Here is a 21748-nt window from a genome sequence, read left to right on the forward strand (position 1 = left end):
TTAACAACTCATGAGGTAAATGGAGTCCCCCCTTCCATTTGTGGCCTGGAATTATTTATGTGAGAAGGCTGCAGCTATTACAATGTCAGATGGTGAGGCCCACACATTCAAGCACATTGAAGTGCCTCATGGTCAGTTGAAGGAATCCAATAACAATTTCACAGGTTTATATTTGTCCTCAAGGATAAAAAGGAGACAATGCCACGTCAACAAGATGGGGCCTAGGGTTATGCTTACAGTAGCTGGGACTCTTAGTGACAATGGAAAGGAAAGTGACCTTGCCTTGGTGAACAACTGACAGTTGCAGTTGTCTTGCAATGATTTCACACCATGTATGATGACTTTCTCATGACATCCAATTACATTAAGCAATCACAACACAAAGACGTTCTAGTTTGTTCCCAAACATGTACTAGAACATAAAACTCAAAACTAACCTCCATTAAAATCAACTCCCCCTTACTAAAATCAAGGGATTTCCAATGATTAAACATACAATATTGGTATGTGTTGGATGTCCATGGAGCCTGAAACTGCCCAATAAAGGAGGGTGCTAAAATGGGCTCTGAAATGTCATAATGTCGTCATGTAGCCACCTCATCTGGTAAAGTGACACAAAAAAAGGAATTATAGCAAAGGGTGATGCTCTACATGCACCCTGGGTTTTTGCTCCCCTTCTCCCTCCTTATTGATGGCCTGCTGTTACAACACGCCTGATAGGTCTGAGGTGCACACCTCTACTTCCAAAACTTTGGTATCTAACTTACTTTCTGTCATTTCATGTTACATACATCATTTGATTAATTCTCATTGGTCAAACATACATGCTTGTAATGTTTAGATGACTACAGTGCCTGAAACCGCCCCCTGATCAAGTGGGCTTTCAATGCAGCCAATTTCTCCCCTCCTCTGTCCACCCTGGAATAGCCTGTTGTTATAACGAGCCTGATAGGTCAAAGAGGTATACACCTCTAGCCCCAAATACAGATCTTTTGAAATAATCAGTCTAATTTATGTCATGACATTGCCCATCTCCATATAGGGCTGAGCAACACTCTTTATAAAGAGTGTCGGAGACCAGGGGGAGACAGACCAGGGGGAGACACAAGGCACCGGACATCCTAAAGGTAAGCATATAGAGGCAGTCTGCTGAGGAGGGCAAAGATAATCATTACAGGACCTAACAATAGTCATAACCACACATAGCTGTTCAGTTGACTGATATTTGTCTTTGCATTTGTCTATTTCATTCTCAGTAGAGATCTTTTCCACCAAACGTATCCAAGGGGTGACCAACAACAGGTAATAATCATAATCTTCTAAAATAAAGGCTACCAGCCTCCTAGTGGTTTGTGTGAAGTCTTTAAATGTTTCATGAAAACTATAACAGCTTGACAAATGTGTATACTAATGCAAAAATAAAGATACAAATAATGTTATTTATTTGATGTATTCAATTTTCTTGTCTGTACTCATCAATCTAGTCAACTTGTTTATGTGGTATAATACATATTTCCTGTATAGTAATTACATGTTGTCAGTGTCATCACTACACAAGCTGTAGATTTCAGCTACAGTGGACCTAGTCACTTTTATCTGCTCTGAATCTCACATGTTTTGGTTCATTTCCAATGTGCTGTTGGTTTACTGACCTTTGTATTGTTCAGATAAACACTTATTAATCTATGACTCTAAAGCTGGTAGTTTACTGCTGTCCTGCCTCGACCCTCGTGTTTTTTTTTAGACATATTTTAAAGTTCTATTGGTCTGCCATGACCATTATGCCATGGCTGGTACAGTATACTACTCATTTACAGTACAAAATTATTGACTCTCTAGATAAAGATGAGGAAAAATGACTGTATAAAATAAATCATTCAAATAATGAGTTATTTAGTATCCTAAATACATTTGGGAAATTATAATATTTTATACTAATACAATTGCTCAGAGAAAAATATTTTGTTTAACAAGTAAAACAACTTTTCTCAAAAAGGAGTCGAAATTATTGACTCCCCTGTTTTCAATACCCCACCTTGTGAGAATAATGGGTCTGAGCCTTTTTGTCAAATATATCACGAGTTGGGACACATTGGGGAGGATCTTCCACCATTCCTCCATTCGGAATCCTTCCAGATCCTTGATATCCTTCATCTGTGCTTATGGACTGCCCTCTTCAATTCAAACCACAGGTTTTCAATAGATTTCAAGTCTGAAGACTGAAATGGCTATTGCAAAATGTTGATTTTGTGGCCAATTAACCATTTGTTTGTGGATTTTGATGTGTGCTTGGATTATTGTCTTGTTGGAAGATCCACTTGTGATCAAGTTTCAGCCTCCTGCCAGAGGCAACCAGGTCTTTGCCTAAAATGTCCTTGCACTGGGTAAAGGTCATGATGCCATTGTGACCTTAACAAGGGCCACAGTGTCATTATCCTCATGTATTGAAAGGTATTGAAAACAGGGGTGTCAATAATTTTTACCCTGTACCTGTTAGAGAAAAAAATATTACTTATATTTTGTGTGGAATAAGTCAAGGGATATGAATGCTTTCTGAAGGCACTGTTTGTATTCAATGCTCTGTTCCTGCCTTCACAGGTTTAAGAATGGGGGACAGTTTGATGGCAGAGTTTGGCGCCGCAGCTTCCTTTCTGCGTAAATCTGACAAGGAGCGTATGGAATGCCAGACTAGACCCTTTGACATAAAGAGAGAGTGCTATGTGCCTGACCCTGAGGTAGAATACGTCAAGGCCACAATCACCAGCAGAGATGGGGCTAAAGTCACCGCTGAAACAGAGTTTGGAAAGGTAAATATTTTGTTGAAGAGCATTTCTAAAAGAATATGACCTGGAAAATGGATACCTAGAAAATCCTAAAATAATACATTTTCCTACTAGGATAACTCTATGCGCTTTATAGATTACTATAAGTATGATTCTCACAAGAGACAACAAAAAGAAGAATCCTAACTTGAGCTCTTGAACATGTTTTATGTAAATCAGGCATTACATTTAAATGGATGATTTGTGACAATTCAATGTTGTGTGTAATAAAATAAAATCAAATTTTATTTGTCACATACACATGGTTAGCAGATGTTAATGCGAGTGTAGCGAAATGCTTGTGCTTCTAGTTCCGACAATGCAGTAATAACCAACGAGTAATCTAGCTAACAATTCCAAAACTACTACCTTATACACCCAAGTGTAAAGGGATAAAGAATATGTACATTAAGATATATGAATGAGTGATGGTACAGAGCGGCATAGGCAAGATGCAGTAGATGGTATCGAGTACAGTATATACATATGAGATGAGTATGTAAACAAAGTGGCATAGTTTAAAGTGGCTAGTGATACATGTATTACATAAAGATGCAGTAGATGATATAGAGTACAGTATATACATATACATATGAGATAAATAATGTAGGGTATGTAAACATTATATTAAGTAGCATTGTTTAAAGTGGCTAGTGATATATTTGACATCAATTCCCATCAATTCCCATTATTAAAGTGGCTGGAGTTGAGTCAGTGTGTTGGCAGCAGCCACTCAATGTTAGTGGTGGCTGTTTAACAGTCTGATGGCCTTGAGATAGAAGCTGTTTTTCAGTCTCTCGGTCCCAGCTTTGATGCACCTGTACTGACCTCGCCTTCTGGATGATAGTGGGGTGAACAGGCAGTGGCTCGGGTGGTTGTTGTCCTTGATGATCTTTATGGCCTTCCTGTGACATCGGGTGGTGTAGGTGTCCTGGAGGGCAGGTAGTTTGCCCCCGGTGATGCGTTGTGCAGACCTCACTACCCTCTGGAGAGTCTTACGGTTGTGGGCGGAGCAGTTGCCGTACCAGGCGGTGATACAGCCCGACAGGATGCTCTCGATTGTGCATCTGTAGAAGTTTGTGAGTGCTTTTGGTGACAAGACAAATTTCTTCAGCCTCCTGAGGTTGAAGAGGCGCTGCTGCGCCTTCTTCACGATGCTGTCTGTGTGGGTGGACCAATTCAGTTTGTCTGTGATGTGTACGCCGAGGAACTTAAAACTTACTACCCTCTCCACTACTGTTCCATCGATGTGGATAGGGGGGGTGTTCCCTCTGCTGTTTCCTGAAGTCCACAATCATCTCCTTAGTTTTGTTGACGTTGAGTGTGAGGTTATTTTCCTGACACCACACTCCGAGGGCCCTCACCTCCTCCCTGTAGGCCGTCTCGTTGTTGTTGGTAATCAAGCCTACCACTGTTGTGTCGTCCGCAAACTTGAGTTGGAGGCGTGCGTGGCCACGCAGTCGTGGGTGAACAGGGAGTACAGGAGAGGGCTAGAACGCACCCTTGTGGGGCCCCAGTGTTGAGGATCAGCGGGGTGGAGATGTTGTTACCTACCCTCACCACCTGGGGGCGGCCCGTCAGGAAGTCCAGTACCCAGTTGCACAGGGCGGGGTCGAGACCCAGGGTCTCGAGCTTGATGACGAGTTTGGAGGGTACTATGGTGTTAAATGCTGAGATGTAGTCGATGAACAGCATTCTCACATAGGTATTCCTCTTGTCCAGATGGGTTAGGGCAGTGTGCAGTGTGGTTGAGATTGCATCGTCTGTGGACCTATTTGGGCGGTAAGCAAATTGGAGTGGGTCTAGGGTGTCAGGTAGGGTGGAGGTGATATGGTCCTTGACTAGTCTCTCAAAGCACTTCATGATGATGGAAGTGAGTGCTACGGGGCGGTAGTCGTTTAGCTCAGTTACCTTAGCTTTCTTGGGAACAGGAACAATGGTGGCCCTCTTGAAGCATGTGGGAACAGCAGACTGGGATAGGGATCGATTGAATATGTCCGTAAACACACCAGCCAGCTGGTCTGCGCATGCTCTGAGGGCGCGGCTGAGGATGCCGTCTGGGCCTGCAGCCTTGCGAGGGTTAACACGTTTAAATGTTTTACTCACCTCGGCTGCAGTGAAGGAGAGTCCGCATGTTTTGGTTGCGGGCCGTGTCAGTGGCACTGTATTGTCCTCAAAGCGGGCAAAAAAGTTATTTAGTCTGCCTGGGAGCAAGGCATCCTGGTCCGTGACTGGGCTGGTTTTCTTTTTGTAATCCGTGATTGACTGTAGACCCTGCCACATACCTCTTGTGTCTGAGCCGTTGAATTGCGACTCTACTTTGTCTCTATACTGACGCTTAGCTTGTTTGATTGCCTTGCGGAGGGAATCTCAAATTAGGATAAGAACACCTCTGCACCTTAAAATGAAACAAAACAATTTCATTTGCTCTTCTTTCAGACTGTTACTGTGAAGGAGGACGACGTCCACCCCCAGAACCCGCCAAAGTTTGATAAAATTGAGGACATGGCGATGTTCACCTTCCTGCACGAGCCCGCTGTGCTGTTTAACCTCAAAGAGCGTTACGCAGCCTGGATGATCTACGTAAGTAATGACCTGTCTGCTAATATCTCCATTAAATCAATCATTCCTTCAAATGAATTAAACTAAATCCCCTTGTCTTTGACAGACCTACTCAGGGCTGTTCTGTGTCACTGTCAACCCATACAAGTGGCTGCCAGTGTACGATCAGTCTGTTGTCAATGCATACAGAGGCAAGAAGAGGACAGAAGCTCCTCCTCACATCTTCTCCATCTCTGACAATGCATACCAGTACATGTTGTCAGGTCAAATATAACTTTTCCTTTTCAAATATATAAATCAAATGATATTTGGATAATGTCACATTTACTGATACTTCTCTTTCAACAGACAGGGAAAATCAGTCTGTCCTTATCACGTAAGTACATCAACCAAAGGTTATATCCATTTGAGACTATTAGAAATTAAGAGAAATTCTGAGACATTAACATATGTATTTTTAAATTCCAGTGGAGAATCCGGTGCTGGAAAGACTGTTAACACCAAGAGAGTCATCCAGTACTTCGCCAGCATTGCTGCTGTTAGCGGAAAGAAAAGTGCAGCGGAAGAAAAAAAGGTTAAAAAAACGGCAAAGATTCATTGTTATTGATCCTAAATTAAACATTCTTCATGGCTGGATGGGCATACAGCATGTTAACAAAATCCAATATATGTTCGTACAGTATTTATTTTAATGCTGCATTTTAACACTGTGTGGTTGTTGGGTTGTAGGGGACCCTGGAGGATCAAATCATCCAGGCCAATCCTGCCCTGGAGGCTTTTGGTAATGCCAAGACCATCAGGAATGACAACTCCTCCCGATTCGTAAGTTTGGTGTTGTTTGTTTGTCAAATATCAGTCAAATCTTATCCTCTGGATTTGAATTGTATAACCATTAGCTGATGTCATGACGTTAGTTGATCTTCCCGTTTGGGTCTGTCTGTGCACCAGACCAGGGTTAAAAAGTATTTGTTTTATTTAAAATACTTTCAGTGTTTGATTGAGAACCAGAAATGTGGGATTTAAACTTGTGTAGGACTATTCCATCAGTTCCATTACACCATGCAAACTCAATCATGCGCACTTAAGGTATTCAAAAAGAAAACAAATACTACTTGAACCCAGCTCTTGTGTGCTCATTAATTTATGCTATTACAATAATTTACAGGGTAAATTCATCCGCATTCATTTTGGAGTCAGTGGGAAGCTTTCGTCTGCTGACATTGAGACTTGTGAGTACAACACTCAATTTGCCCAGGCTTGAACAGATCTCTTTGACAGGAAACACATTAATACCAAAAGCACTTTTCCATACTGATCAGATCTTCTGGAGAAGTCACGTGTCACTTTCCAGCTCAAGGCTGAGAGAGACTATCACATCTTCTACCAGATCCTGTCCCAAAAGAAACCAGAACTGCTGGGTGAGTATTGAATCATCAAACTGAGTAGGGTTGATGTCAATTCAGGATTAAACGGAACATTTCTGATGAAATCCAATTAAATTCTTATGGTGCAGAGGTGCCAGAGAGAGTGCTAGCCCGATCCCCCAGCGAAAAACACTCAGCACGATGTAGCGTGATTTATGTTGTGACGTTTCCTTTTTTCATAAGAAAGTTAAAATGATTTAAATTCCATGCAAGTACGCAACACTGAAATTGGATGCACACAAATCAATCTCCAGCTGCAGTTTTTCGAAACTTGATTAGGGCTAATTTGCCGTCCTGTCTATTTATAATATAACACAATGCCAATTTTAGAATTGACCCCAATCCTAATACTGAGTGTATCTTGTTTTGACCTATACCACAGCCAAAACACAAATTAAACTGTGCTGTTGAATTCTTTTCAGAGATGCTACTCATCACCAGCAATCCCTATGACTATGCCTTCATCTCCCAAGGAGAGATTGCTGTAACCTCCATTAATGATGCAGATGAGCTAATGGCTACTGATGTGAGTAGAATATGTACATACTGTACATACGATCATTTCCCACTTGTATCCAACTCTTTCTCCAGTACAAAACAATGGCATTTTTGGAACTAGGATGCCTTTGATGTGCTGGGCTTCTCCCAAGAGGAGAAGAATGGCATTTATAAGCTGACTGGTGCTATCATGCACTACGGCAACATGAAGTTCAAGAATAAACAGCGGGAGGAGCAAGCAGAGGCAGATGGCACTGAGGGTGAGTGCTGAGGATTTAAAACCTCTCACTTCATTATAAAGTAGTATCTGAAAAATCTGAACATCAAAATGCAGTTAGCGTGCCTCTTCTAATCATACAACATTGCCATTCTAGATATTGACAAAGCTGCATATCTGATGGGCCTGAACTCTGCTGACCTGGTCAAGGGGCTGTGTCATCCAAGGGTCAAAGTAGGAAATGAGTGGGTCACCAAAGGTCAGAATGTCGACCAGGTGAGTCTCAAAATAGTTTTACATTTCAAGGAGCTAATAATTTTGACACTTCTGTATAGGGTTGCTAATATTTTCCTACCTGTAATTCCCACGTTTATGTTGAGGCTATGTTTTAGTAATTTATTTTCTAAATATTTTGTAGGTGTACTACTCTATTGGTGCACTGTCAAAGAAAGTTTACGAGAACATGTTCCTCTGGATGGTGATAAGAATCAACCTTACTCTGGACACTAAGAACGCTCGTCAGCACTACATTGGTGTGCTGGACATTGCTGGCTTTGAGATCTTTGATGTGAGTGTTTGATGTAAATTTGATAAAAATGGAATCTAGAACATTACAGCTGACAAAATAAAGTAACTGTGAACTTCTATTTCAGTTCAACACCTTTGAGCAGCTGTGCATCAACTTCACTAATGAGAAGCTGCAGCAGTTCTTCAACCACCACATGTTTGTGCTGGAGCAGGAAGAGTATAAGAAAGAGGGCATCGTCTGGGAGTTCATTGATTTTGGCATGGACTTGGCTGCCTGCATTGATCTCATTGAAAGGGTTAGTGTCTTCAGTTTTGCAGAAGTTTATATGATATGACCTGAGTAATCTTTGAGATTTCAAACATTACATGGTACATCTTAATACATGTCCTTCCATTACAAATGATTCTGATATTTATTTACTCTGCTTTTCCCTTAACATTAATACATTTTAATTCATTCCTTCCACTAGCCCATGGGTATCATGTCCATCCTTGAAGAGGAGTGCATGTTCCCCAAGGCCAGTGATTCCACATTCAAAGCGAAGCTGTATGACACCCATCTGGGCAAAAATGCCTGCTTCCAGAAGCCTAGAATTGTTAAGGGTAGACCAGAGGCCCATTTCTCCCTGGTTCACTATGCTGGCATTGTTGACTACAACATTGGTAACTGGCTGGTGAAGAACAAGGACCCCCTGAATGAGACTGTGGTCGGACTGTTCCAGAAGTCAAGTCTTAAGTTCCTGGCCAACCTCTTTGTGAACTATGCTGGTGCAGAAGGAGGTACTATGTGTTGATATCAGCAAAGACTACAACACACTCAAATAAATAATCCACAGTATATGATAGTAGTAATAATAATATATTTAAATAGTTATTTCATTATCATACAGCACCTGAAGAAAAAGCGGCTGGAGGAAAAAAGAAGAAAGGCTCTTCCTTCCAGACTGTGTCTGCATTGCACAGGGTAAATCTGAGCTTAAATCAATATATGTATGATGTTTTCACATGTCAGAATATTAACAAATGTATTATATTTGCACTATATTTGAGATGCCAGTATGTTGTGGATTGGCATGTTAGCATTAAATGCCGCTGTGACTCGTGAGGTACTTGGAGACTCATTCACTGATGGAAAATTCTACATTTGTCATACTGACAGGAGAACTTGGGTAAACTCATGACCAACTTGAGGTCTACTCACCCCCACTTTGTGCGTTGCATCATCCCCAACGAGACCAAGACTCCTGGGGCCATGGAGAATCCTCTGGTCATGCACCAGCTGCGCTGTAACGGTGTGCTGGAAGGCATCAGGATCTGCAGAAAGGGCTTCCCCAACAGAATCCTGTATGCCGACTTCAAACAAAGGTAAAAATAACCATTAATTTCCTTTCTAAAATAAATTCAATTCTTGAACTATTCAAATGTTCCCTTTTTTAAGATAATTTCTTTCTGATTTAAATTCAGATACCGCATCCTCAATCCAAATGCTATCCCTGAGGGTCAGTTCATGGACAACATGAAGGCAGCTGAAAAACTGTTGGGCTCTTTGGATATTGACCATACCCAGTACAGATTAGGACACACTAAGGTAAGTTCTCTAAATAGATGAAAAGCAATAAAAAAGAAACCTGTTGTACCAGGATGGAAAAATAGCAGCAATATTACCAATACATCACTATCATGGTAACCTGAGCAATGCCTTTTGAAATAAGTGCTGATATACCACTGATCATGCTTACCTCATGTCATCGGTGTCTAGGGAAAATGTGTCTAGTCTAGATAAAAACAGAGTATACAAAACATTAAGAACAAATGGGTCAAGTCGAGGACCTGCTCTTTCCATGACAGACTCACCAGGTGAATCCCGGTGAAAGCTATGATCCCTTATTGATGTCACTTGTTAAATCCACTTTAATCAGTGCAGATGAAGGGGAGGAGACAGGTTAAAGGATGATTTTTAAGCTTTAAGAGAATTGAGACATGGATTGTGTATGTGTGCCATTCAGAGGGTGAATGGGAAAAACAAAACTGGAAGTGCCTTTGAACGGGGTATGATAGTAGGTGCTTGGCGCACCAGTTTGTTTCAAGAACTACAACAATGCTGGGTTTTTCATGGTTAACAGTTTCCCGTGTGTATTAAGAATGTTCCACCACCCAAGTCAATATTATGAAGGTGTTCCTAATGTTGGTTATACTCAGTGTATCTTTGGTATAGTGCCACCATGTGGTAGATCCAGATCTAAAGTAGCTACTTATAAGCAATTAAAAGCATTGTGGCCATAATGTTTTTGTACAAGTTTTTAAAGACCTTGCCAAATTGTGTAACTCTTGGTCAGCATGCTGGGATTGAAGTTCTAAAATCCACAGAGTGGCTGGGGATCTGACTTTTCTGGACCCCTCTTCCCAGGTTAAAGGTCCCAAAGCTTCTGCGCATGTGTGGGATTCTCTACTCACGCACAGTCTCTGCTCTACTCGTAGAGAACAGGCTCCTCTGGTTTCTTGTTTAATAAAGTTAGATCAAAGCTGAATCAATGTCTGCAATATCCCAATGACAGTATTGTACATAACAGAATGGACTATAATAGCATTGTATAATGTTACTGTAAGAAAAAAACAGCACTTAATTTCTTATGAGATTTTAGGAGGATTGTGCGAATAGTTGCATTTTTGTCTCATGTGGCCAGAACTCAACAGTGCACGCCATTAAGCAAAATATGTACTTTAGTTGAAACAAAACACAGGTATGCTACAGGTTGTTAACACCATCTGCTATAAAACTCGCTCAATCTACACAACTAGAAGATCTAAATGCATATTCCCATGAAACTGATTAAGATCAAATGAAAGGCATGCAGTTTTTGCAAAGACGTTTCACCGGTAAAACTTGAAGAATTGTCATTCACAATTGACAGTGAGAAATGTGAAGGGAGAGGGACAACAAAAATGTAGGCCTGAAGGTAAAGAAACAGAACATGATACTGATCTTTCCAGCGGTATCCAGAGAGGCAGGATGGTGGCAGGATGGGGGCCAAACGGGGCGTTACCTATGGATCCAAACCCTTGGCCAAATATAATTAGCTCATTACAGGGCCAAATTGTGGTCAATTTGTGTCATTTTTGTAAAAATTGGCATGAAATCAGCAATCTAAATAGAACTACCACGTTTTGTAAATCTGGGGATAACACATTCAAGGTATTTATGCTCAACTGGCATCAAAATACAATCCTGCCAAATACAAGACGATACAAGCACTACATTATGAACTTGTGTATCTTTAGGTGTTCTTCAAGGCTGGTCTCCTGGGTACTCTTGAGGAGATGAGAGACGATCGTCTCGCTCTTATCATCACTGGCTTCCAGGCCAGATCACGTGGTCTACTTGCCAGAATTGAGTTCCAGAAAATTGTTGACCGCAGGTTGGAATAAGAATAGATACAACTTCTGCAGACAATATGGTGGAGGAAGAAAAGGCTTTATAATTCTATTCAATTTCACAGGGATGCCTTGCTTGTGATCCAATGGAACATTCGTGCCTTCATGGGTGTCAAGAATTGGCCCTGGATGAAGATGTACTTCAAGATCAAACCTCTGCTGAAGTCAGCAGAGACTGAGAAGGAGATGGCCAACATGAAGGAAGAATTCCTGAAGCTTAAAGAGGCTTATGCTAAAAGTGAAGCCCGTAAAAAGGAGCTGGAAGAGAAGATGGTGTCCCTTATCCAAGAGAAGAACGACCTGCAGCTCGCTGTCCAAACTGTGAGTAACTTTAACTGCACTACAGTTGTTGCATTCACATCCTTTGTCAAAATGAGCTTTTAGCTAACTAGAGAAATAGAAAAACAGAGAGAGGAGCCACATGATTTGCTAAATACAAACAATCAGTGGAGCATTTGTCGATTATTTGTACTGTCCAAATATTATACCACCAAACAAACTTCAAATACTTATAATACTTATATATTGACACATTGACAGCAAGAAGACACTATTGGTGATGCTGAAGAGAGATGTGAAGGTCTGATCAAGAGCAAAATCCAGCTTGAGGCCAAAGCCAAAGAGCTGACAGAAAGACTGGAGGATGAGGAGGAGATGAATTCAGAGCTAACTGCTAAGAAGAGGAAGCTGGAGGATGAGTGCTCAGAACTCAAGAAGGACATTGATGATCTGGAGCTCACTCTGGCTAAAGTGGAGAAGGAAAAGCATGCCACAGAGAACAAGGTAATGGTTTATCTTTTATCTTGTGATGTTAAAATTCAAATTAAGTGGTTTGGATAAAAGTGTAATGACACTGTTCTGTTTCCGAAGGTTAAAAACCTTACTGAGGAGATGGCAGCTCTGGATGAAATCATTGCCAAGCTGACCAAGGAGAAGAAGGCTCTGCAAGAGGCTCATCAACAAACGCTGGATGACCTGCAGAGTGAGGAGGACAAAGTCAACACGCTGACCAAGGCCAAAGCCAAACTGGAACAGCAAGTTGATGATGTGAGTATCAAATAGTAATTCACAAAAAGTACAACAAAATTAGTAATATCCTAAAAATACGCAACAGTAAATTGCTGACTCCGAATGTTGTTTAATATATCCTTTATTAGCTTGAAGGGTCTCTGGAGCAAGAGAAGAAGGTGAGAATGGACCTTGAGAGAGCCAAGAGAAAGCTGGAGGGAGATTTAAAGTTGACCCAGGAGAGCCTAATGGACCTGGAGAATGACAAGCAGCAGCTGGAGGAGAGAATGAAGAAGTAAGATCCCACAAACCCACAAAATATTATGAATAGTTATTTTACAGAAAGTGCTCAAATGTGTTATTTACTTATCAGGAAGGACTTTGAGATGAGCCAACTCAACAGCAAGATTGAGGATGAGCAGGCTTTGGGTGCCCAGCTTCAGAAGAAACTGAAGGAGCTGCAGGTATTTCAATGGCATTGTTGAAAAGGGAATATTTCTGTTAGATATGCTTATGTTCTCATCTTACCAGAACATTTTAAATCCTACCATTTCAGGCCCGCATTGAGGAATTAGAGGAAGAGCTGGAGGCTGAAAGAGCTGCCCGTGCCAAGGTGGAGAAACAGAGGGCAGACTTGGCCAGAGAGCTAGAAGAGATCAGTGAGAGGCTGGAGGAGGCTGGTGGAGCCACTGCTGCCCAGATTGAGATGAACAAGAAGAGGGAGGCTGAGTTCCAGAAGGTGCGCAGAGACCTTGAAGAGGCTACCCTGCAGCATGAGGCTACAGCTGCCACTCTGAGGAAGAAAAATGCTGACAGTGTAGCTGACCTGGGAGAACAGATTGACAACCTTCAGAGAGTGAAGCAGAAGCTGGAGAAAGAGAAGAGTGAGCTCAGGCTGGAGCTGGATGATGTGGTCTCCAACATGGAGCAGATTGTCAAGGCTAAGGTCAGTGGATTCATAATGACAAAATACAATACCTTTCTGAGATCAGATAGATATAGCAAATGGAACTGCACATGCCATTAGGTTAGTAGATACAATCTCTGAAGGTTGTGCTGTGTTATCTAAAAAACTAATGTTTTCAGACAAACTTGGAGAAAATGTGCCGCACTCTAGAGGACCAGATGAGTGAATACAGGACGAAAGCTGAGGAAGGACAGCGATCCATCAATGATTTCACAATGCAGAAAGCAAAGCTTCAAACTGAGAATGGTATATTAACTAAAAACCTAGACATGCATATAAACAGACAAAATTAATTACCACAATTAGTAATATAATTTTAAATAAGTTGAATATCATGAAAACAGGTGAACTTGCCAGACAGTTGGAGGAGAAAGACTCTCTGGTCTCTCAACTGACCAGAGGTAAGCAGTCCAACGTTCAGCAGATTGAAGACCTCAAGAGACAATTGGAGGAGGAAGTCAAGGTATTTATACAAAGAATGCAGTGTCTCTTATCTAACTACATTCATCATCAGGCATAATTACAGATCCTTTTAAAAATTTCCTTACCAGGCAAAGAACGCACTTGCCCATGCAGTGCAGTCTGCTCGCCATGACTCAGATCTGTTGAGGGAGCAGTATGAGGAGGAACAGGAGGCCAAGGCTGAGCTGCAGCGTGGCATGTCCAAGGCTAATGCTGAGGTGGCTCAGTGGAGAACCAAGTATGAAACTGATGCCATCCAGAAGACTGAAGAGCTTGAGGACGCAAAGTAAGGATGTTTTCTTACTTTTCAGGCTATTGAACCTTGGCTGAAAAAGCGATACACAAATCTACTGTACATGATCAATATATACCATTATACTGTACTTCCAGACAGAAAAAAGGCAGCTGAAATGTGTTTCTCAACTATGCCAATCTAGGAAGAAACTGGCTCAGCGTTTGCAGGATGCAGAGGAAGCTGTGGAAGCCGTAAATGCTAAATGTTCATCCCTAGAGAAGACTAAACACAGACTCCAGAATGAGATTGAAGATCTCATGGTGGATGTGGAGAGATCCAATGCAGCTGCTGCCTCTTTGGACAAGAAGCAAAGGAACTTTGACAAGGTAAGAAATAAACATATGGAATACACAAGTCCTATTAGGCTTCATTATTATACATGATAGGGGTAGCCTAGTGATTTGAGAAGTGGGCCAACACCCTCAGACAAGAAAACCTGGTGCGGAAATAGCCGGCAACCGGAGGGTCATCCTACATCCTACACCGCCTGCCGTTGTGCCCTTGAGCAAGGTACTTAACCCCCAATAATTGCTCCAGGGGCACTGCACTGTGGCACTGCACTGTGGCTGACCCATAGCTTCCAACGCCTGTGTGTCTCGGGGGGTTGGGTTTTGAGCACAAAGACACATTTCTATTCTTTGTAAGTTAATGGACAATAAGCACATCTCATCTTAATCATACACTGTATTCAAACTACCTAAAAAACATGTATGATTTTCAGGTCCTGGCTGAGTGGAAGCAGAAGTTTGAGGAGTCTCAGACTGAGCTGGAGAGCTCCCAGAAAGAGGCCAGATCTCTCAGCACTGAGCTCTTCAAACTCAAGAACTCTTATGAGGAGTCTCTGGATCATCTGGAGACCATGAAGAGGGAGAACAAGAACCTCCAAGGTCAGAGCATAAGAATCATTGGGTTAAATAACTTAGTCAATTGAAAATCGATATGCTATAGAGATCAGATAGAGATCAGATAGATATGCTATAGAGATCAGATCACTTTTTTTTTTTGATGTACAATTATATTTTCCACAGAGGAAATTTCTGACCTGACGGAGCAGCTTGGTGAGGGAGGAAAGAGCATCCATGAGCTGGAAAAGATCCGTAAACAGCTGGAGCAGGAGAAGGCTGAGATACAGTCTGCTCTAGAGGAAGCTGAGGTGAGATTGGAAAATATTTACTGGTAGTGAAAGTACCAGAACTACATTTTACAAACTATGGGTGGCTGTGTTCTCATAGGGCTCCCTAGAGCATGAGGAGGGCAAGATCCTGAGAGCTCAGCTGGAGTTCAATCAGGTAAAAGCTGACATTGAACGGAAGCTGGTGGAGAAGGATGAGGAAATGGAGATGAATAAGAGGAACCAGCAGAGAGTTGTGGATACCCTGCAAAGCTCACTGGAGTCAGAGACTCGCAGCAGGAATGAAGCTCTCAGGCTGAAGAAGAAGATGGAGGGAGATCTCAATGAGATGGAGATCCAGCTCAGCCAGGCCAACAGGCAGGCATCAGAGGCCCAGAAGCAACTTAAGGGTCTCCATTCCCATCTGAAGGTATTACTTCCACACCATTTAATTAAAAACATAGCTTTTGCCTTTAGAAAAAGCCAAGCCACACTGTGTAACAAAATAAAACTAGTAAAATCATTGATTCTTTCTACAGGATTCTCAAATGCAGCTGGATGATGCTCTTCGTGTCAGTGATGACCTGAAGGAGAACATTGCCATTGTGGAGAGACGTAACAACCTGATGCAGGCTGAACTGGATGAGCTGAGAGCCCTGGTGGAGCAGACTGAGAGAGGCCGCAAACTGGCTGAGCAGGAACTGCTGGATGTTAGTGAGAGAGTTCAGCTGCTGCACTCACAGGTAAGACAGTAATATAGAACAATTAGGGTTCTCCTTAAATATCTGCTACTTGATGTACGTAGAGGTAATATACAAATAATTTGTCATATATACATACTGTATGTGTAGAACACCAGCTTACTGAGCCAGAAGAAGAAGCTAGAGGGCGACACATCCCAGCTTCAGAATGAAATGGAGGAGGCTGTGCAGGAGTGTAGAAATGCTGAGGAAAAAGCCAAGAAGGCCATTACTGATGCTGCCATGATGGCAGAAGAGCTGAAGAAGGAGCAGGACACCAGTGCTCACCTGGAGCGTATGAAAAAGAACATGGAGCAGACCATCAAGGACCTGCAGCACCGCCTGGATGAAGCTGAACAAATTGCCATGAAGGGTGGCAAGAAGCAGATCCAGAAGCTGGAGGCCAGAGTAAGTGTCTAAGCGGCATTCTCTTCTATTAATTCAATGTCACATGTCATATCTCCAGTAATATTTCTAGCTGCAATATTAAAAGTAGTGGTAACTAACAAAGTAATTGGAAATGGTGCGTTAATATCTTTCTAGGTGAGAGAGCTAGAGACTGAAGTGGAACTGGAGCAAAGGAGGAGCAGTGATTCTGTAAAAGGAGTCCGTAAATATGAGAGACGCATCAAAGAACTCACCTACCAGGTACATCACAAAGTTCAAGTTGAAAGTGCACTATTAACATGTTCAGAATCAAATGTAAAATGTTTACTGTATTCAGTATTCAGTATGACAAAAAAAAATCCATTATTTTTGGGTGCAGACTGAGGAAGACCGTAAGAATTTGAGCCGTCTGCAGGACCTGGTGGACAAACTGCAGCTTAAGGTCAAATCCTACAAGAGAACTTCAGAGGAGGCTGTAAGTAGAAAATCTTCCATCGTCCAACTGATGCATCTGTAAGTCTCAAATTGTTGTGTTTGCTGGAAACTTAAATCTTATTAAACATTTTTCACAGGAGGAACAAGCCAATGCCAATTTGGGCAAGTTCCGTAAGATTCAGCATGAACTGGATGAGGCAGAAGAGAGGGCTGATATTGCTGAGTCTCAGGTCAACAAGATGAGAGCCAAGAGTCGTGATGCCGGATCCAAGGTCAGTGAATTTGCTGTCAATGTACAGTGTTGTATAGGTTATAATTTTGCAGTTTCCCATGACAAAAGCCTTAACCTTAAATAGTTTTAACGTCTCGTATCTGAGATTCTATTTAATGGTAATTTCAATTCTCGATATTCACTAATTTATTCCTGAAGAAAATAAGTAATAAATGCGTAAATTGTTACTAAGTAACTATACATACCTGTTGAAGTTCCCCATTGTAAAATATCAACCAGAAAACAGTGTTCTCATTATTTATCTATCCTCTCTGTCACAGAAAGGAAAGGATGAAGAGTGAGGCCAAGAGTTGTGATGCCGACTCCCAGGTCAGTTATTTCAATCAACATAATTACATTGGTTATAATTTGCAAACTCCCTTATACCATGTATGATGACAGACCCAACCTCAATTGTTTTGTAAGTTTAAAGGGTTGATTGCAACTAACAAGCCGAACTTCTCAGGTACCACTGTGTTAGCACTGGTTTCATCAAAACGATACTTCGGGAGAATACACTGAGCTCTGTGATAACCGTGGCTGCAACGAAAGGAACACCGGAATAAACTAGCAGACTAGCTGATATTATGATGTTACGGCACCAAGCCAGCTTGATACTAGACATCGGAAATGGTCATTGTCTGTGTTCACTACTCCCGACCAAAAGACGTAACATCAAGAACAACTAAATCTATATAGTAAAAAGTTCAACTGAGTATTGTCATATAACAACTAAACAAATATGATTAGACTAGAATATCCTGGTAGTACAAGGATTTTGTTATCATATTTAATTGCAGACAATTACTTATTATGCCAAATTATGCCTACACAGGGGCTACTCTTCTGCGAAAATAAAGTTATTGAAGAACAACTTTTAATTAATCAAAACATTGTAAACGAAAGTGATATGGATTGCAGCAACACCTGTGACAGACAATCTACATATCAATATAAAATGAAGTACTTTGCATATTTAATTGATTAAAGGTAAAGGTCTCCATAAAAAAACACAACACTTAATAATAATGCTCATGTAGGCTTCATTAAATAATCCACAACAGCATTTTTGTCTATCATTACATTTTGGCTGTCATTTCTACTTATTGTTGAAGATGTCATTTTCTGGCCATAGAATGCAAGGAAGACATCATTTCAAAGCTTAAAGAAAACAACAATACTTCAAGCAACACATGCTACAGTTGTGGCTTTGTGAGTGCTTTTCTGGATCAGAAATTAAAGAAATTATACTGACATGATGTGAGACGACACTCATATATATGGGGATTAAACATTTATGTCAATAATGATCACTCATATGCAGATAATGAGATATGTGACTAGTTAGCTAGCTATAGCCAGTCAGTAAATTCCCAATAAATGTGATGAGGCTGTCATTCAAACAACTTATACTAGTTAGCTAACTAGCTAGCTACATTTTTGAGTTAATAAGAAATTGATGGATAACACAAGTCATGTATAATGAATGTTGGCTAGCTAATGCACTAAGCAGAATGATCGTTCCCCAAGAAGTAAACTAGCTAGTTCGCTAGAAAGTTAGCTAGCTAGACATCAATTGATGCTGCAGACAGCTAACTAGCTAGCTAACTAGCCAAAACGTGGCTAACTAGCTTGCTACCATATGAAAATAATCAAATTATTGAAATGCTACAATATAGCTGGACCCGTTCTGCCAAATATTCTGTGAACACAAGGTTAGCTAGCTATCAAGCAAACAATAGCTAGCCCAAGTGTTGCTAGCTAGTAGCTAACTAGCCAAGTAACATTATACCCATGAACTCTCCTGGTGAAATTTATAAGAAATTACTTTCCCTACCACATTTCTTTCCAATTCAGAGATTGTTTCTTTAATATAGCACAATATGCCACAGTAAGCCGGCCAACTGGCCTGATTAATGTAGCCCTGTAAGAAAAGATAAAGGGTCACTATTCAGTGTTATCACGATCTGCAAATAAATCAATAATCACGTATTGTCACATACAATGTGATGGATTTATTGCAATATTTAGTGAAATCTTTAATTTACTAGTAGACACAGTTAGTATTATTCATGATGTTTATAGGGTATTCTATTCACTCAAACAATGAGCCCCAAAGGTTCATATATGTTTGACGATGCACAGAATATTGTAAGAATGTTTTTAGTGTTCACAGTAGTTTATTACATTTTAACCTTCATCCATCTTGTGTTACAGAAAGGACATGATGAAGAGTGAAGCTCTCGGATGGACCTTTCTGAAAATCTCCTGACTGTAGTGCTTTAGTTGTTTCTCTATTCTCCATGTAACATGAGCAGAATAAAGAATAAAGTCAAGTTAAATAGCCCCTCTGTGTATTGCTTGATTCTATTCAGACAGGAAGTTTAGACTAGATTTTGGAAGAATGGAATTCACCGTTATTTATTAAAGAAATGGAAACACCTACCCACACCCAAGAGCAATATCATATTTCTTTGGCCTAACATTAAGGATTTGTGTGGTTTCATGAAAAATGTAACCCTCAAACTACAGACTGGTACCATTTTGACCCTAGAGGCATACTGGATTTTTTTAAATCACAGCCTATAGGTGGTTTATTTGATTCTGCAAAATATTCATGACAAGTTTTTTGAATGTTTTGATAATTTATTAAAAATAAAGAACAGAAAAACCTTACTTACATACAGTTGAAGTCGGAAGTTTACATACACTTAGGTTGGAGTCATTAAAACTAGTTTTTCAACTACTCCACAAATTTATTGTTAACAAACTATAGTTTTGGCAAGTCGGTTAGGTCATCTACTTTGCGCATGACACAAGTAATTTTTCCAACAATTGTTTACAGACAGATTATTTCACTTATAATTCACTGTACCACAGTTCCAGTGGGTCAGAAGTTTACATACACTAAGTTGACTGTGCCTTTAAACAGCTTGGAAAATTCTAGAAAATTATGTAATGGGTTTAGAACCTTCTGATAGGCTACTTGACATTATTTGAGTCAATTGGAGTTGTACCTGTGCATGTATTTCAAGGTCTACCTTCAAACTCGGTGCCTCTTTGCTTGACATCATGGGAAAATGAAAAGAAATCAGCCAAGATCCCAGAACATTTTTTGTAGACCTCCACAAGTCTGGTTCATCCTTGGGAGCAGATCATCTGTACAAACAATAGTATGCCAGTATAAAAACCATGGGACCACGCAGCCGTTCTGTCTCGCGTTCTGTCTCCTAGAGATGAACGTACTTTGGTGTGAAAAGTGCAAATCAATCCCAGAACAGCAAAGGACCTTGTGAAGATGCTGGAGGAAACAGGTACAAAAGTATATATCCACAGTAAAACGAGTCCTATATCGACATAACCTGCAGTCTTGCAAGCCGAAGAACACCATCCCAACCGTGAAGCATGGTGGTGGCAACATCATGCTGTGGGGGTGCTTTGCAGCACTGGTGCACTTCACAAAATAGATGGCATCATCAGGGAGGAAAATTACGTGGATATATTGAAGCAACATCTCAAGATATCAGTCAGTCAAGTTAAAGCTTGGTCGCAAATGGGTCTTCCAAATGGACAATGGCCCCAAGCGTACTTCCAAAGTTGTAGCAAAATGGCTTAAGGACAACAAAGTCAAGGTATTGGAGTGGCCATCACAAAGCCCTGACCTCAAGCATATAGACAATTTGTGGGCAGAACTGAAAAAGCTTGTGAAAGGAAGGAGGCCTACAAACCTGACTCAGTTACACCAGCTCTGTCAGGAGAAATGGGCCAAAATTCACCCAACTTATCGTGGGAAGCTTGTGGAAGGCCACCTGAAACATTTGACCCAAGTTAAACAATTTAAAGGCAATGCTACCAAACACGAATTGAGTGTATGTAAACTTCTGACCCACTGGAAATGTGATGAAAGAAATAAAAGCTGAAATAAATCATTCTCTCCGCTATTATTCTGACATTTCACATTCTTAAAATAAAGTTGTGATCATAACTGACCTAAGACCGTGAATATTTACATGGATTAAATATCAGGAATTGTGAAAAACTGGCTCCGACGCTCATCGGGTGCGGCAGTGCTTGCAAACTATTTCAGACCACAAAGGGAAGCACAGCCGCGAACTGCCCAGTGACACGAGCCTACCAGACTAGCTAAATAACTTCTATGCTCGCTTCTAGGCAAGTAACACTGAAACATGCATTAAAGCATCAGCTGTTCCGGACGACTGTGTGATCACGCTCTCCACAGCTGATGTGAATAAGACCTTTAAACAGGTCAACACTCACAAGGCCAAATTACCAGGACATGTACTCCGAGCATGCGCTGACCAACTGGCAAGTGTCTTCACTGACATTTTCAACCTCTCCCTGTCTGAGTCTGTAATACCAACATGTTACAAGCAGACCACCATAGTCCCTGTGCCCAAGAACACTAAGGTAACCTGCCTAAATGACTACTTTCATGACGTTGCCATGTTGGGGGAGGTTTATGACCTCCCCATAAATACCTTTCTCCCTTTTTCTCTCCACTCTACAGAAAGGACTCTTGGAAAGCCCTTTGTTAACATAGAGAGAGTATGGCCTCCCGAGTGGGGCAG

At 41.1% G+C, this 21748-nt stretch overlaps 1 protein-coding gene across 1 annotated transcript; it reads left to right on the top strand.

Moving 5' to 3' along the window:
- The first annotated feature begins 1063 nt into the window (after positions 1–1063).
- LOC110489782 (myosin-7) lies at positions 1064–19506 on the top strand. The gene is made up of 40 exons (XM_021562691.2): positions 1064–1127; positions 1257–1302; positions 2599–2807; positions 5262–5405; positions 5491–5647; positions 5733–5760; positions 5853–5958; positions 6114–6206; positions 6550–6613; positions 6704–6802; positions 7231–7334; positions 7428–7566; positions 7681–7799; positions 7942–8091; positions 8177–8347; positions 8522–8831; positions 8942–9015; positions 9211–9416; positions 9516–9639; positions 11331–11467; positions 11549–11804; positions 12024–12266; positions 12354–12530; positions 12641–12786; positions 12865–12955; positions 13048–13437; positions 13578–13704; positions 13803–13921; positions 14010–14206; positions 14358–14541; positions 14937–15102; positions 15244–15368; positions 15448–15756; positions 15866–16069; positions 16178–16474; positions 16610–16714; positions 16833–16928; positions 17026–17160; positions 17441–17489; positions 19377–19506. Exons 3-39 carry the CDS (start codon positions 2607–2609, stop codon positions 17459–17461), a joined length of 5814 nt encoding a protein of 1937 aa, XP_021418366.2. The 5' UTR covers positions 1064–1127; positions 1257–1302; positions 2599–2606; the 3' UTR covers positions 17462–17489; positions 19377–19506.
- Positions 19507–21748: the final 2242 nt, after the last annotated feature.

Source organism: Oncorhynchus mykiss, chromosome 15 (assembly GCF_013265735.2).
Source record: "Oncorhynchus mykiss isolate Arlee chromosome 15, USDA_OmykA_1.1, whole genome shotgun sequence".
NCBI lineage: Eukaryota > Metazoa > Chordata > Actinopteri > Salmoniformes > Salmonidae > Oncorhynchus > Oncorhynchus mykiss.